This window comes from Antechinus flavipes, chromosome 6 (assembly GCF_016432865.1).
Source record: "Antechinus flavipes isolate AdamAnt ecotype Samford, QLD, Australia chromosome 6, AdamAnt_v2, whole genome shotgun sequence".
In the NCBI taxonomy this organism is placed as follows: domain Eukaryota; kingdom Metazoa; phylum Chordata; class Mammalia; order Dasyuromorphia; family Dasyuridae; genus Antechinus; species Antechinus flavipes.
The window spans coordinates 9,165,543-9,181,781 of record NC_067403.1 but is presented as its reverse complement, the minus strand read 5'-3'; the positions used below and the strand labels follow the sequence as shown (position 1 = coordinate 9,181,781).

Here is a 16,239-nt window from a genome sequence, read left to right as displayed (position 1 = left end):
GCGGGGTCCTCCCCGGGCTGGAGAAGGGAGGCACTCTGGGGGCCCAGGACAACCAGCTGGGCGGTGGCTCGGGAGCTCCCAGTAGCTGAGGAAGGACAGAGGCTCTTGCCCTTGGGCCTCCTCCATGTCCATCTGAAGTAGCTTCCTTGATGCTACGGGGAGGGCTTGTGGAACAGGGAGAGATGCAGAAGGGGGTGGGGCTCCCCCGGGCTCAGGGCCCCAAAGTCGGTCCCCCACAATTCTCCATGTCTGAGCGCCCCACCCCGTGGAAAAGTTCGAGTTTAGCGCAGGATCCCGGGGCGCTTGCGGCCCAGCAGAAATGACGCCCTCATGCTCGCTGCCAGGTTGCTGGAGGAGGACCTGCAGGTCAAGCACAAGCAGGAAGTGGAGACCCTGAAGCAGGACCACCGGAAGGAAATCCAGAGCCTGGTGTCCGACTTCAGCAGCACACAGGCTCACCTGCAGAAGAAGATCGTCTCCTTGGAAACGGAGTAAGTGCGGGGCCGCCAGTGGGGACACTCTAGGAGGGGGCAGCGGGGGCCCCTTCATCTTGTCCCGGCCGGCCACCAGGGAGCTGTCTCCTCCCCGAGCCTGGCCAGTGTCCATCTGTGGCCCAGCGGCCGAAGGTGGCCCTTGCTGCCCAGCCAGACGCCAGGAGGGCTGAGCTCTGCGCGGCCCCAAGGCCCAAAATGGCCGATGCCTGGCCGTCTGGCTGTACTGGAGCAGGGGCCGTGGCTTTCAGGAGGGATCCTCCAAACGCAGGCCCTCCCCTGCCTCCATGTGTGGGAAGGCCCTCCCAGGCTCAGTGGAGGGGAGAGCGGGGAATCTGCAGAAGGGGGGCCAGCTGAGGCCTGCTGACCCCTGAGCTCTGGCCAGAGATGGCGCCAGCAGCATCCCTTGGACAAAATAGGCAGTGGGCGGTGTAAGCATAAGCATGTGAGCCCAGGGCCGGAGCTCTCAGGCAGGTATCTCTGTCTCCCTCCCTCTCTCCCAGTTTCTCCATCTCTCTGTCTCTCTTTTTCTCTGTCTCTGTCTTTCTGTCTCTGTCTCCATCTTTCTGTCTTTTTCTGTCTCTGTCTTTCTCTGTGTCTCTCTGTCTCTGTCTCTTTCTCTGTCATTGTCTCTCTGTCTGTGTCTGTCTCTGTCTTTCTCTCTGCCCCGCCGCGGTGCCAGCCTGAGAGACCCAGCCCAGGCACTGTTGCTGCATCTCAAGAGCAACAATGAGAGCAGAACCTTCAGGCTGCTCCCACACTCAGCCGGTGTTTGCCGGTCCCGCCATTGCTCCGGTCCAGAAAGGCCTGGGCTGAGCAAGCTGCCGCCATCTCTGCTCGTACTCACTCTCTTCTCAGTCTAAGGCAGGGCCAACGACTCAAACACGTGACCTGACCCTAGACCCCACTTGACCCCAGTCACATCCTGCTCACCTCTGTTTGTCTGAACAGCCTCAAAGACGCCCAAGAGAAGCTGCGCAAATGGGAGTCGAGGTCCGAAGACTTGCACCTCATCAGCATTTTGCAGAACCGGCTGAGTGAGCGTGAAGAGATCATCAAGCACTTAACGGTAAGGATTTGGGGTCCCTGTGCGAACCCGAGGGGCCCCTGCTCAGATCAGGGCAGAGGCCAGAAGCGTTGCCCCCATTAGCCTATTGGCGTAGCTCCGGAGCTCAGAGAGCTCATCTGGGCTGGCTGTCAGTCACTGGGCAGAGCCCTTCAACCCCTGGGCTGGCCGTCTGTCAGTCCCCTGGACAGAGCCCTTCGAGGCTGAGTCCTTCACCCCCCTGGGCCGAGCCTTCACTCCTGGGCTGGCCATCAATCCCCGGGGATCCACCTGATTGTGCTGTCCTCGGCCTTGGGCCCTCCCTGGCTTGGGAGACTTCATCGCTAAGCTGCAGCCAGAGGCCGCCTTCAGCCATTAGTCCAAAGGAAACCCTCCCAGAACCTCTTTGCCCGTGGTCCAGTGGGGGGCCAAACTGTCAGGGAGCCGTTATATCTGAAATTTATACAAGATCTTTTTTAGGGAGCAGCAGTGGAGGAGGGGAGCAGGAAGGTTCCTTACATGAGACTTAGGTGATTTGGGGGAGCAAAGGGGACAGGGATGGAGGAAGGGAGCAGAAAGGCTCCTTACGTGGGACTTAGGTGATTTTGGGGAGCAGAGGGAACAGCGATGGAGGAAGGGAGTAGGAAGGCTCCTCATGTAAATGGAGATGCACAGTCGACTTAGCCGAACAGAGGGTTTCAAAGAGCTGGAGTTAAGGAAGGAGGGCATCCTTGGCGGGTGGGACAGCCAGAGCAAAGGAATGGAGAAGAGAAAGTACTTTTTTTTTTTTTTAATTATAGCTTTTTATTTACAAGATATATGCATGGGTAATTTTTCAGCATGGACCCTTGCCAAACCTTTTGTTCCAACTTTTTCCCTCCTTCCCCCCCACCCCTTCCCCCAGATGTCAGGTTGACCAGTACATGTTAAATATGTTAAAGTATAAATTAAATACAATACAAGCATATATGTCCAAACAGTTATTTTGCTCCACAAGAAGAATTGGACTCTGAAATAGTGAACAATTAGCCTGTGAAGGAAATCCAAAATGCAGGCGGGCAAAAATAGAGGGATTGGGAATTCTATGTAGTGGTTCATAGTCATCTCCCAGAGTTCTTGCCTTGGGTGTAGCTGGTTCAGTTCATTACTGCTCTATCGGAACTGATTTGGTTCATCTCATTGCTGGAGATGGCCACGTTCATCAGAATACATCCTCCTACAGTATTGTTGTTGAATTATATAATGATCTCCTGACCCTGCTCATTTCACTCAGCATCAGTTCATGTAAGTCTCTCTAGGCCTGAGAAACCACTTCTTAACGAAGCTATAATGGATATCTGTAATCATTTCCCTTTCTAGATGTCCACTAGCAGTATCTTTACTGATCATTGGTCTATCTTTCATGATAGATTTAGAAATTGACATCTAGCTCACTGGCCAATAGTTTGCCATTCTGTTTTCTTTTGCTGAAAATTGGGACTTTTGTCCTTCAATTCTGGGGTGTCTCTCCCATTTTCAAAAATAATAATATAATCGCCAGCACTCATCTGTGATTTAATGATTATCTACAGAGTGGCCCTGCAGTCACACCTGCCAGTCCTTTCCATATCTCAGGATAAAATATTCCACTCCAGTGACTTGGTCCTCTGTCTCTCTTCCCTTGCTGCCTTCCCAGTTTTACTGTGTGATTGCCAGTGTAGTGCAGTGTCGGAGAAAACAAGCGGAATCGGAATCAGATCATTTATCTTGCCATCCAGCTCAAGCTGAGGTCACATCCCTCATGTTATTTCCAGACCAAGCCCCATTTGTAGTTAGTCTGCTGCCTGTCTTGCTTGCGTTGACAAACGCTTTTTAAATGTCAGTTCCTTTCGCATCCACATTAGTCTCTTCAGACAACTCTCATTTTTCTTTCTCATTGGAATGGTCTCTTTTTTCTTCTTGGTTTCATTCTGGAGCATCTGCTGTGCCTCCTGAGCTGACTCTCCCTACAGAATTTTATTTCCTAGCGCACGAGCGGACCTTGAAATCTGCTCACTGAAAATCGAGGGTACCCGTGGACTAAGACTCTCTCACCGACTCCAGGAGGGAAGAATTGCTTCTTCTCAAGACACCCATCATTTCTGTCCCTGACAAGCAGCTTCTGGCTGTTAATGAGCATCAGATCCAGAAGAGGATTTCTCCTTTTTGGTTCCCTCCACCTTTTAGAACAGAGATATCAAACTCTCCCAGATTTTGAGAGCAGATTAAAATCTAACTGGGGAACATTAAACAAAATTAAAATATCATATAGTGTAAATTTGTGATTTTCTGAGTCAATTTGCAGTCTACAAGAGTCCCTTTCTACCCGAGTCTGACACCGTTTTTTAAAAGACGCAGTCTCATTAGGGCAAGCCACTGGCTGCACTGTCGCTCGTTTCGCTCTTCGTCGACCATCCAGAGGCTTTCCACCATGCTTCCCCATTTGGACTCCTAGGCTCTTTTCCGAAGTTCTTTATATACAATGCTGCCCCCACCCCCACTACTTGTGAGTGTGTATGATTAAGCCCTATGCACTTGAACCCAAGACTCACCAGCTACTCAAGACTCTCCTTCCCTTTCCCCCTTTTTTTCTTCCATCTTGTTCCCCTTCAGGTACTTGTTGCTTAGTTCTCTTTGACTCTGCTCCTTCTCCTTCTCTCCCAGAAATGGAAAGCAAAATCTAGATGGCTTTGGGGACCGGACCTGGAGACTGTTGATAGGCTGTTTCTCAGTAAACCCCTCCAAATGCCCTACACACTTCCCTCCTTTTTCTTCTTCTACTTAGGTCTTCTCTTCTCTCCTCCTGTTTCTCCTGAAAAAGCTGGAAGTAAATTCAATACTGACTTCCAGGGTAGCCCTTGAGGACCATAAGATTTATGTAGGAACTTAAGCATCTGGTCTAATGTGTTTATTTTACAGAACCAGGGGCATCGAGTGCTGGGTCCAAGCTCACACAGGTAGCAAAATGGCAAAGACAGCATTTGAATCCTCACCCTTGAAACTGAAGGCAGTTTTATCCCAAGCTAAGAGCGCTCGGCACATCTAAGCACAGATGGTTTCCCTGAGTCACCGGGAAAGAGTGCTAAGAATCTAGAGGCGGTCCTTGACTTCTTCCCTCCCCGGACCCCGGACGCTCAGCCCCCATGACGACTTCCTTGTCGGATCTGCCTGCCGGCTTCAAGGCCTTTCCATCTGTTTGTTTTTCAGGAGGAAAGGAGGTTTCAGTGTGCAGCCCTCCCCAACACCCTGTCTCACCGGAACAGGTCCTTTTCTTTCAACCCTCATCCGGGCTACCTGACCCCCTCCATGAAGGTGAACAAGTTCTTTCCTATTTGAAATATTTACAAAGTATCCCACATACACTGTCTGGCTCAAATAGCATTTTAGGTCTATAAAATGTAGAACTGGAAGAGACCAGGGGATCATGGTCCAGGAAGCCAGCGCAAAGAGACCACCCTAAACTCCTCTACATTAGGAAGAGAGCCTATCATATGGGCTGCAGATGATCAGGGAGCCCCAGTATCATACCGGCTGCATGTGGCGGTCAGTCTGTTCATCTGCATACCTTGGATGGAGGCTGCACATGGTCAGGGCAGGCCCAGAACGCTCACTTGGGACACTGCATGGGGATTCCCTTCATTCTGGCCCTGGATTTTCAACATCATTCTCCTGGTGACACGAAATGGTCGTGATTAAAGTGTAAAGGAAAATGCAGGGGCCCGTGGCAGGGTTAGGTAGGGTGCTGAATTAATGCTCCAAGGGCGAGCTCACCAGGAAGTGTCATAAAAGGCATCATCAAAGCGAGGTCAGAAAAACTTGGGGAGGTCACGTAGGAACAGTGAAAGCTACGTGAAGGAAAGCCTTTGGTACGATGGGCAGGTCCTCTTAAGGGAGACTTGTTACACTGATGCATTATCATATTCACTCCAGGGCTATCACAGATCCATTATAATCTTGAGTAAAAACCAGTGTCCATTCATCAACTTTCAAATACGAAAACTTAAGTGATCATATGTAAAATGTCAAGTTTTTTAGTTTTTTTAAAACAAGCATTTTAACAAACTCATAGCAAAAAGTTCCCATCTCTCTCTGACACATACTGGCTGTGAATGGGCAAGTCACTTAACCAAGCAAGCCGGGCAGTTCTCCAAGGATCGTAAGTTGCAGAGCAGCCGAAGGCTTGTGCCATGATCGGCGTGTGGGCCGCCATTTTGGTTTTACCTCTCACTCCACATTTCTTGGTACGGCTCCCTCGTTTATCAGTATCCTGCACGTGCTTCCTTTTTTATGGCACAGCTCCATTCCATCACATTCACATTCTCTAGTGGTTGCACTCATGGCTTATTCCAGGAAACCACTTCTCGCCGAGAGCTGATCCCTTTGCCAGAGGAATTCTATGATCTTTGAGATCTCGGCAAACGCTGAATGATTTAGAACCCATCAATGGAATAAAGGCAGCCCGTCCTTTAGGGACCTGGAATGAAGTCCATTGGCGTTGAGCACTTTGATTCTGGCATTCTGAAATACCAGTGGTCCTTTTTGTCTGCTGCTTGTGTCTACGGTGCCCTCCAAGTGCGAGATACCTTATGAACCCTTCCTTTAAATTAACAGAAAAAGAAAATGGAGGAAGTTCCCAGCCGGGTGGTCAGTGTGCCAAACTTAGCCTCCTATGCAAAGAATTTACTGAGTGGTGATTTGAGTTCCAAGAGAAATGCTGCACCAATAACCAAATCACCAAGCTTAGACCCAAGTTCCAGCTGTGTTAGGGCTGGTCATCAACCAGTCAAATCTCCAGATGCTAAAACTGCCACAAGGTAAGCAGATAAAACGTCTGGTTCAATTTTTCCATGGAGTTGCTTGGAAAAATAAAACGAGACTAAACCTACCACTAACAGCCGATTTAGAATTCAAAAGGTGGCAAATACTTGAACTGTGCTTGTCCGTTCTTTTCTGGGGGGAGTGGGAAAGGGAGAAGTGGTCTTGGCCCGTGATGTCATTGGTGTGGACATTTAACATGGAAACTCCCTCCACCAACGTAGACTGGCAAGCCATCTGTAAATTACGGCCTTCGAGAGTTGCCTGGGGGACCCGGAGGTGAAATGACCATAGTCACATAGTATGTGTCAGAGGAAGAACTGACTCCTCTTCGAGATCAGCTCTCTATCTTCTATGCTACATTTACTTACCTATAATAGCCAAATATCTGATGGGAGAAGTACTATCCAAGGGACTAACTATACATGGGCACTATATATGTATATGTATGTATGTGTATGTACAGTCTGCATGCTTACTGAGCAGATTGCAGCTCCATATTGCCCAGATATACACGTACATTTTCTAACTTAAAAAAACCAACTTATCTATTTCTAGAGCAAGAAATTATTTGTGATTGCTAAATTATTAATTACAAACATGATAATATCATGTTTCCGTTTTTCAGGACTGAAGACAATGAAACAACCCAAGCCAAAGAAGTCCAAAAACAAGGTTCTCAGCATCAGGAATGGTTTACAAAATACTTTTCATTTTAGACTTTTAAATATAATCTGAAAGATAACGTTTGAGAAAAAAAATTTTTTTTCTTCAATAATGTCCAATTTAGGAATGGATTGAAAAAGAAAAGCAATTACATTGCTATGTAATGACACTTCATAGCTTAGAAGAACTTTAGGATTAATGTTCTATAATGAGTTCACTAAGGAAGTTCCTTAGATCAAGGTCAAGGTAAGATCATTTTCCTTCCTACTTGAATACCAGAACAAATTATTCAGTGTTAATCAGAAAGCACTCATAGGGAAACTTTCCGTATGGGTTTTGTGTCACATTTTTGGTGTTCACCATTTACAGAATGTCAGTCCTTGCGAATTGTGTAATTAGTTGGCTTTATTTGTGGTTTTGTTGGTCCAGAAAGTAATTTTGTGACTTTTAGAAAAGTGATTGGACTAGAAACATTTTCTGTAAGCCAATTCTGTGGAGCACGTCACCACAGTAAAAGGAGTAAAAGTCATTTTCATTGATAAGAAGCTAATTGATACCCATAGAGGCCGTAGAACCGTTTATCTCATTATGGCTGCACTGCATGGAACTTCTGTACATTTAAAGGTAAATGGTTTGGGGTGAATCAGGTCCCACTTAAACCGGTGGGCCGTTTCCTAGCATTAGATGTTTTCACAAACTTTTCGTTTCTTCATTAAATCCACTTTGCACCTGGCAGAACGATGGGATTTGACAGGACCCAACACCTCTTATGATCCAAAATAACCTCAGCCCTTTGGTGCTGGCCTAAATGGTGCTTCATGAAACCAATTCCAGTAGATGATGTTTACTCTCTGTACTGGGCACTTGCTGAGACAACCAATCTTCCTGTACTGCCACTTTTTAAGTCTTTTGTTTTGAATAAAGCCAACAGCTGGGAAGTCAAAATGGCTGTCGTGTGTTCTTCAGGAGAAAGCTGACGTTCCGATCCACAGCAGAGGCTGAGAAGGGATGAGGGATCACTGTCCAAGTGATGGGCAACTTGATTTCACTTCAGCAAAAAATGCTTTTGTGAAAGAAAGTGTACTTTCTTCCAGAGGCCATCTGCCATTTCCATTTTTTATGTATCTGTCTGTCCATGGTAAGCAAAACACAAAGATCTAGGGGAGATTTTAAATAGGCAGCTGCTGGTAACCACACAGAATTCTGAAATGTTACTTGCAGAAGCAGAATGTTGTTGTTCTTTTATTTCCTTCCTTTCTTCATTATGTCGTCAAATGGCTACTGGGTGAGGCGGTCTTGCTTTATTTCGGTACTTTAGTGAGATAACATTAGTGCTTTTCTTGAGCACCAGAGAAAAAGGTAAACCTGCCCTTCTTTTTCGGCTATAGCCTCAGAAGGCGAGCGACTTGCTGCCCAGAATCCGAGATTTGAACAATTTCCAATACTCAAGGAGTATCTACTCTCAATCACTGTCTCCAGTCACAATGGGATACTAGAATCTTTTTATTTGTTCTCAGTAATTAAAACAACATGTTTACATAGGACCTTCTTTCAAAAACCCCAAAGTATTTACAAATATCAAGTCTCTTTGAGACAGGCACGGACACAATGTACCACTCTGAATTTAGGCACAGGGAGGCCTCCTAGTAGTAAAAGAATCAGTTTCTCAGATATTAGAATCAGTTCTTCAGAACCGATTAGAATCTATTTCCCAGACTACTTTTCTTCCCGGTGCCTTCATACTCAAATATATAGCATGGAATAAATGGAAATCTACACGAAGAGAGTCAATTAGCTATGCGAATGCAACTGAAGGCTAAAAATGTGCTATAATAAACTTGGGAAGCTAATGTCTCACATCCAGCTAAAACACAGAAGGCTCTGGATTTTCTCCAATAAACATGTGTTAGCTGGGACATTTAAGAAATCTCTTTAGAAAACAAATTCCAAATGGTTAATTTAATTATCCATAAATAAATATTAACGGCAGTAACCTCTGCCCAAGTAACCCATTTCCCCTAAAACAAAACCAAAGGCATCTAAGTGATACAGCAACTGACTAAGCTTTGAAAAAAGTATTAATTTCAGTTTACCAGAACAGCATGCATTCCAGACAATTTACAGAAATATACTTTTAAAAACTCTACATAAAAAAAGAAAATATTTAGTAAAGTTGAATTTTTTTTAAGCAAAATATTTTGTATATCAACATTTTCCACTAAAATTACAAATAAGAAAATTCTCAATCATCTATCTGCTCCTTTTGTAATCGGCACTCGTCACGTCTGCTTCATGGGTGCAGGAATATTGGCTGACGCCTGTTCGAGGTATGCCAGTGGTCCTTGGGGTATGTCAGCAGGTTTCTTATGTTGCATGTTGATCTCTTCCAGTACCTGTTGCCAGTGCCGGAGCTTTGCCAAATGCTTCTGGACCAATGCTTCTTTTCTCTGTAATTCATTTCTTAACTCGGAGACGTCCTATAAGGAAATCCAAGGAAAACATAACTCTTGACTATGCTGTTTGTTTAAGAGCCTAAGGAAACTAAAATGAAAGAAATGGAAGATTCTGTAACTGAATTCTCTACATTCCAAAGCCAGAACCAGCTCTTTGAACAATCAGATGGAATGATTCCTAAATTTGGGGAATTATCCATGAACTCTTGGTTGGAAAGGCCCTTAAGACTCATTTCCAAGAGTCTACAAAGATCAAGTAAGCTAACTAATTCCCTGTATAAGCCATGATAGAACTTTAGCAACAAGCAGAGGCAGATGTGCTCTAGCAGCAATCCAGCCTGGGTCTGGGCAGCTCTAAGTGTCATTAAGTTTTTCCATATAACAAGCCCCAAATTTCCCTCAGTAATGACCTCCACTGCTTCCACCTGAAGCCCTTCCAATCCCTGCCATCATCCTCTTAAGCCCTGCCTGGTTCCCTAAACGGATTCTCCCCTTCCCCTGCTGTGGCCCAGATCCCGAGGGTCTCCATCTGTGCTCTGACAAAGCTCGCAGTCTCCATCACGGACACTACTTCCTGTCTAAATCCACGTGAGCTCATGTCTGGTATCTGAGTCCAAAGGGAGACTCAGAGATGTTGGCTTTGTAACCAGGACGAGCTCAATCCTAGGAGCCAGTCACTATCGGGGTGGACCAAAGCACATTCCCCACCTCTCCGGACTCAAGTTTCTTACTGACAAAATGATGGGATTAACCAGGGACAAGGACCGGGGTTCAGAAAGGACCAGGGCCCTGTTTCCCATGCCGAACATCCTGAACTTCAGTATCGGATTTGACACGGTACCCCTGAATTTCATCTAATTACGGCCATCCCATCACCTGGTGAACTCTGTTGGGGTGCCAATTCAACTTGTTAGCTCCCCTTCCCAGCTTCTTGAAAAGCACGTTAACTGTGCTGAGGAGGATAAGGACAAGAAGGGACCCTAAAGCACTCTACGGAGACCCTCCAGATGGGCATCAATCTCTCTTCTGCCTTCTGGGTTCAGCATTCAACCAATTCTTAAATTATCTAGTTATTCTATTGTTTATTATTTAATTCTAGTTATTTAAATAAATAAAATTAAGTTAATTCTACTACTTGTTATTCTTTTATTTACGTACGACATTATAAATTTTCTTGATATCCCAATCTAATGATATCTTCACCAAAAAAGGAATGAGATTTTTCAAGGTCATGTTGGCTCTTCGAGATCACTGCTGTTCCCTGCCTAAATACCAAGGAACATATAACTAACCTTCAACCAATTTTTTTCTAAATCCTCTGAAGTTAAAACCATCACCTAGTGTTTGACCAGTCCCAGATGTAAAGATCGTTTAAACTTATTTTCAAGGTTTTGGAATAAAACAGCACCACTGTCCTATTCACGTTTAATCTTTAAAAACTTAATCTATTATTAACTGTATGAAATTATAACATCACCTCAATTAGAAACATACTACACTGACCAGTCTCACTTGTGTTTTCCTTAAGAATTAATATTTGGATCGAGATGGGTATTTATTTGCTTGTGCTAAAATCTGAGTGGCTGAGATAGCGAGAAAGTTGAAATTCATTACCTCTTTGATAACTTGCTCTGGTTTCTGGACAGACAGCTGTAATCTTTTCTGAAGGAAAAAGCACTCTGTTTGTCTTGCAACATCCAGAAACTTCTGAATACACTGATCCACACCTAAAATTCAGAAATCATGTAAATCCCCAAGGCAGAAGAAATAATGATGTAATACAGGAATGACTCGCCAAATTTCTCTCTAAGTCTTCCAAAGAAGCACTTAATTTGGAAATCAAGCTCATTGGATTTTTCTAATCCCACTATGCAGTTAAAATAAGACAAATCAATCCTACCTATCAAGCACTGGAATGACCCGTGGCTATCAGTCTTCCTCCATCCCAAGTTCAGTTATGAGCCCACAAACAGTCCCCGACATCCTCCAATTTGCATGTTGATGTGGTCCCCACCTTATACCCCTGATCTCAGGACCCACGAGTTGGACCCTTTCTAATTCCCAACTCTCTTTTGCTCTATTTGAAGTTCAGTCCTTATCCTTCCGCTCCCACCTCCAAGCCTCAGTCCTTCTCCCTCACTATGGCCTCAGCCCACACCTCCATCCTTTCCCACCCTTTTAAGTCATGAATTCAGTCTCAGGCTCCTCGCCTCCTTGTCCCACCGGCTCACATTTCTTGCCAGACCCCAGGCTCATAGGAAGTTAACCATCTGCCTTGTGCTGCCAAATGCTGATGGAGAATCAGTCGGTTTATTGGATCTGCTTCAAATCTTGCCTATGGGATCTTAACTGAGCCCTTGGTTCCACTATAAACTACCCCTTTTACTGTTTCTGACTGATGAGCTGTGGTTCCAAATCTCTTCTTAAACTTTTATTGAGCACCTCTTGTGTACCTGGCAGCAACACCCTTCCTACCTCTGAAACCTCCTTTTTAAATAGAACTTGTCACACTTCACTGAAGAAATGAAGGCCTCCAATCCTCCCTGCCTCCCCCTTTCTACACTTCAGAACAACTCAGCAGCATCCCGGGGCTCTCCTTCTTTGGACTAGTCAGGATGACCTGTCTCTTGCTCTTGAACCCAAACTACCTCCTCCTACCTCCTGCGAGGGCCTGCCTCTTCCCTCACCACCCCCTGCCCTCATTTCTTTTTTATATCAGGCTCTTTCCCTGCTTCCCACAAACACTGCTATTCCCTCGGGCCATCACCCCTGGCTCTCCGGTCTTCACCTCCTGCCTCCTCTCTCTCACTTTTCATGGAGACTGTTCTCTTCACTTCCCCAGTGGCCTTGGCTTTGCAAAATTCATGGTGGCTCTCAACCTTCTGGACCTCCTGCCTGAGACCTGCGGACCCAAGGACATTCCCTTTCTGGATCCCCCCTGGACTGCTGGGAATTCTGTCAGACTGGCTCCTGGCTTCCCCTTTACGCTCACTGTGCCAAGGGCCAAGATCACCTCCACTGAGACAACTTTCCCAACCACAGATGTGGCTCCATTCGTCCACATCCTCATCACCGGCCCGTGACCTAACTCATCTCCTGACTCCGGCCCTCTCCTTGTACCTTCCGTCCAGCTCAAGAACTGACATTCTTAAAGCCCAGGTCAAAGTGGGTGCTTTTCTTGCTCTAGAAGCTTGGGATTAGATGATTTCCTCGAGAATGACACAGACAATTAGAGACTGCTCCAGGGGAAGATATGAGAAAGACATCGAGAAGTAATTGGAATTAGGAAAACCTTGGGCTGGGTTTGACTTCTCACCTCTATGGAAAATTGCTTTTGCTTCAGCTCCCCCTTCCATAAAATGGGATTATACAATTTAAAGAGCTCACAGGATTATATACAAACCATGAGTTATTTAACAAAGTGCCCCAAGGTCATTCCACTAAATCACACCCCCTTCTTGTCACTGATTTTTGGGGTCTTTACCCCCAACAGGTCATTTTGGCCTCCTAGCCTGATTATTACAAACACTTCTTTGCATTCTTCACCACAGCCAAAGCAGTCTCCTTGCTATCTGCCAAATGTATCAGGTGTTGTGCCAGTCCTACCCCTAAACCTTGGCAAACTAAATTTCTTCCCCCTTCAAAACACAAATTCACTTTGTTCATACCTCGAAGGTTCTGGTTATTTCATTCATGACTATAATTCCCAATAGAAGAATACTCCCTTGTAACATTCTCAATGTTCTCCTTAAAACCAAGCACCACTGTAACTCCCGCAACCTTCTTCCTACAAATTATCTCACAGCATAAGGACGTTAGGGAGGCCCCCCGGTATTTCCCTGCAGATGAAAATGTGTGTGCACGTGTTTTTATTTCTGTAGATGAATAAAATGAGGCAGACAAAGGCCATGTGCAGGTCCATTTGGAGAAACTGACCTATGTTACAGAAGCACAGAATTTTAGGAAGAAGGAATTTCAGAAATCAGGAGGAGAACAGAGACTCTAAGAGGCTTGTTCAGAGACTGAATGGCAGAGCTAGAAATAACCAGGCCTGGAACGGCCTGCCCTCCACCTGAAGCCAGCTCTAAGAGGGGCTGAGACACGCTCCTTCTTTCAAAGAGAAGTTTAAAAGAGTAACATGCCGTGAATGTGCATTCTGAGAACACTGGAAAAATGAATGAGAAATGTTCTTCGGGCATTACTTTAGAACACATTCTTGAATAAAAAAAATGTAGCCGGCTTGGAAAATGTGTCCGAGACACACTTTCCAGGGGCACCTGAATATGCATAAAATGCCAAATACCAAGTGAGGAGAGACCGAGGTTCCGGGTGAGCCCCAGCCTCTGCCACGAATGACCTGTGTGAACTGCAGCAAGTCCCAGGCTCATCTGACCTCGGGTCCCTTCCAACGACAAGTGTCTGAACGCAGACCGAGCTCTTTTATCCACCCAAACCTTACTCCCAACAGAGTAACTTATTCCAAAGGAGTGACAACCAAGGGTTGAAACCAACGTATCAAGAATGAGGCGGGTAACGGATGAAAAGCAGTAACTTTTGAAACAGAAATGACTTTCTTACCAGTTCGGATTTCCTCCTGATCAGTGCCATTGACGTAGTCCTGGCTCACCAGGGAAGCAAAGCAAGCCTAGGGGCCAAAGGCAAACACAAAAAAGCTTCGTCCATAAAGAGAAGGGGATCCTTAGTTCACTTTAAAAACCAGTCACAAACTACGTGGGCCAAGGACATAGCTTATTAGAGAAAATCTGACTCCGTAACTAACGTCAGGGAAAACCCGGGGTCACTGACATTGCTTAGGAAGCCTCCGAGCCGCAGAATGGCTTGGCCGAAGCCCACCGCCGACCCAAATTAGCCCCCCTCGAAGCCCAAGTCTCCATTCTGACTACGAGGCGGCGGCGCCCACCACAACGGCGTCTCCCGTCCCTGTACATCCCAGGAGCCCCAGAGGATTCTCAGACCCCGTTATCCAGCCCCCAAGGCGGAGCCCCACCTTCCCCGGCCCTCCCTCTCCCCCACCCCCCGGCGCCCCGGGTTCATCTTCTCAGGGTGGGCCACAAAGGGAGGAAAGGGCCTCCAAGAGAGCCGAGGGAGTCTCTATGCAACCGGGGCGCCTTACCTCGAAAGACGCCTCCAACTCGTCCACTAAGGTACTGTTGGAGCTCCTCAAGCCGCCCGCCGCCGTCGGGAGCAACGCCACTTGGGCCGAGCTCCCGGGGGGTCCTGGAGGCGGAGGCGGCGGAGGGGGACCCGGCTGCTGAGGCGCGAACATCCCTCCCAAGGAAGCTGCCATCTTGGGACTGAGTTTCCTCACTGAGCTTGCGCGAGGTGGGGGGGAGGGGGAGAGAAATAGGCTTCTTGGAGCATGCGCAGAAAACGTCACGCGAACCAAGCATGCGCCACCTGGACCTGAGTTAAAAGCTGATTGGCTGAAAGGGAGAGTCAAGTAAAGAAAAACCCGTGGGCGGGAGATGGAGATCGGGGAAGGGGCCAGAGCTTGGCTCCGGTCTCTGATTGGTCTCGGCCAGTTTACGCTCGGCCGCTGAGTCTTTTCCCTTCGGCCCGTGTTTGCCCCTAATTCAGAAGAAAACTAAACTAAGATAAAAACTAAAGTTGTCTTGATATTTTCTGTTTTTTACATGCCCGGCATTCTACCCCTTCCTCCGGGACATTTTTAAGAGGAAAAACCAGCGGCCCCAAACTGTTTAAGTCGAAAACTCGTGCTAAATGAGGGCGGCGGGGGCGGAGAGGGGGCGGGGCTTCTCGCTGTCTTCTGTGAGGCTGCCGGATACATTCCCTTTTCATTCATTTATTCACCTAATTAACAGTTATTTGCAGTTTATCTTCCAAAGACCCACCTGGCTTCCCTGGATGCCCAGAGTGAGGCCGAAGACACAGCCCTCCCCCATTCAAATTCAACGCACTTGCGTGGCCTGACGTCACCTCCCTGACGTCATGGTCCTCTCAGAACTAGAGACGGATGACGTCATCTCACACTAATCCTTTTACGCAAGAACACAGCTTTGGGGAAAGAGCGCTCCCCAGACTTGGCGTCGTGCCTCCCCCCACCTGTTGTCAGGTAAGCTGCCCTGAACACCCCCTTTTTCCCTCGCGGTCCAGTCGCGACGTCCCTCCGGCGGCCAAATGACCTTGCACGCCTTCTCCGGCTCTGAGAGGCGGGAAGCTCCGGGAGGGCAGCGGCTGTAGCACTTGGGGCACATACTACCACATGGCACCCCAGGAACCCTATTTTGCACAGTTCTTTCTGGCGCCATCCCCCCAAACTATTTTCTGGTTCTTGGCTCTAAAGACCCGGAGAGGAAGTCCGATCTCTCATGTTACAGTTAAGTGTCAGGGAGTGGAACTCCACCTCCTGCTTCCCCAAAGCGCTCTCTACAAATCTTGCTTTTTGAGTCTCCCCTGCGTTCTTTATCCGAAGCCCTAAATAAAATGCTTACCCAGTAAGAGGCTGCACAATTACACTAGCTTCACAGGAGAAATTAAGGTCTTTTTTTATTTTTATTGTGTCTGAGATGTATCTGAAATAAACTTGGTGGGGGAGAGGGTCAGGGTTCATGATTGTGTTGCTGCAGGCAGGAACCCCCTCCTGTACTGATGCAGGCTGACGGTTGGTCAACTTTCAAATTGTCCGTATTTACTAAAAGCTACAAAGCCTTGGATCTATTTAGACACTATTAGAAGACCTTTTGAGTGACATTGGCTACTGAAAAGCTGC

At 46.9% G+C, this 16,239-nt stretch overlaps 2 protein-coding genes across 2 annotated transcripts in view; one reads left to right on the top strand and one right to left on the bottom strand.

Moving 5' to 3' along the window:
• Positions 1-7,980, top strand: part of FAM184B (family with sequence similarity 184 member B) — a 64,360-nt gene extending 56,380 nt beyond the window's left edge. The window contains 5 exon segments of the mRNA XM_051964120.1: positions 345-491; positions 1,443-1,560; positions 4,762-4,866; positions 6,166-6,368; positions 6,998-7,980. Of these exon segments, the coding sequence (XP_051820080.1) occupies positions 345-491; positions 1,443-1,560; positions 4,762-4,866; positions 6,166-6,368; positions 6,998-7,088 (664 nt within the window). The 3' untranslated portion in view covers positions 7,089-7,980.
• A 540-nt stretch (positions 7,981-8,520) lies between these two features.
• MED28 (mediator complex subunit 28) lies at positions 8,521-14,832 on the bottom strand. Its single transcript, XM_051964122.1, has 4 exons — positions 14,623-14,832; positions 14,067-14,133; positions 11,103-11,215; positions 8,521-9,512 (listed from the first exon to the last, which is right to left on the bottom strand). The coding sequence occupies exons 1-4, from the start codon at positions 14,794-14,796 to the stop codon at positions 9,315-9,317; spliced, it is 552 nt and encodes a 183-aa protein (XP_051820082.1). The 5' UTR covers positions 14,797-14,832; the 3' UTR covers positions 8,521-9,314.
• Between the last annotated feature and the right edge of the window lie 1,407 nt (positions 14,833-16,239).

What these genes read in the sequence shown, in the direction of transcription:
- MED28 (XM_051964122.1), bottom strand. Translation starts at nt 14,796, where the DNA reads ATGGCAGCTTCCTTGGGAGGGATGTTCGCGCCTCAGCAGCCGGGTCCC. An exon ending in AGTTGGAGGCGTCTTTCGAG is followed by an intron (nt 14,134 to 14,622) that starts GTAAGGCGCCCC and finishes TTTGGCCCCTAG; the next exon opens with GCTTGCTTTGCTTCCCTGGT. An exon ending in CAGAGCAAGTTATCAAAGAG is followed by an intron (nt 9,513 to 11,102) that starts GTAATGAATTTC and finishes ATTTCCTTATAG; the next exon opens with GACGTCTCCGAGTTAAGAAA.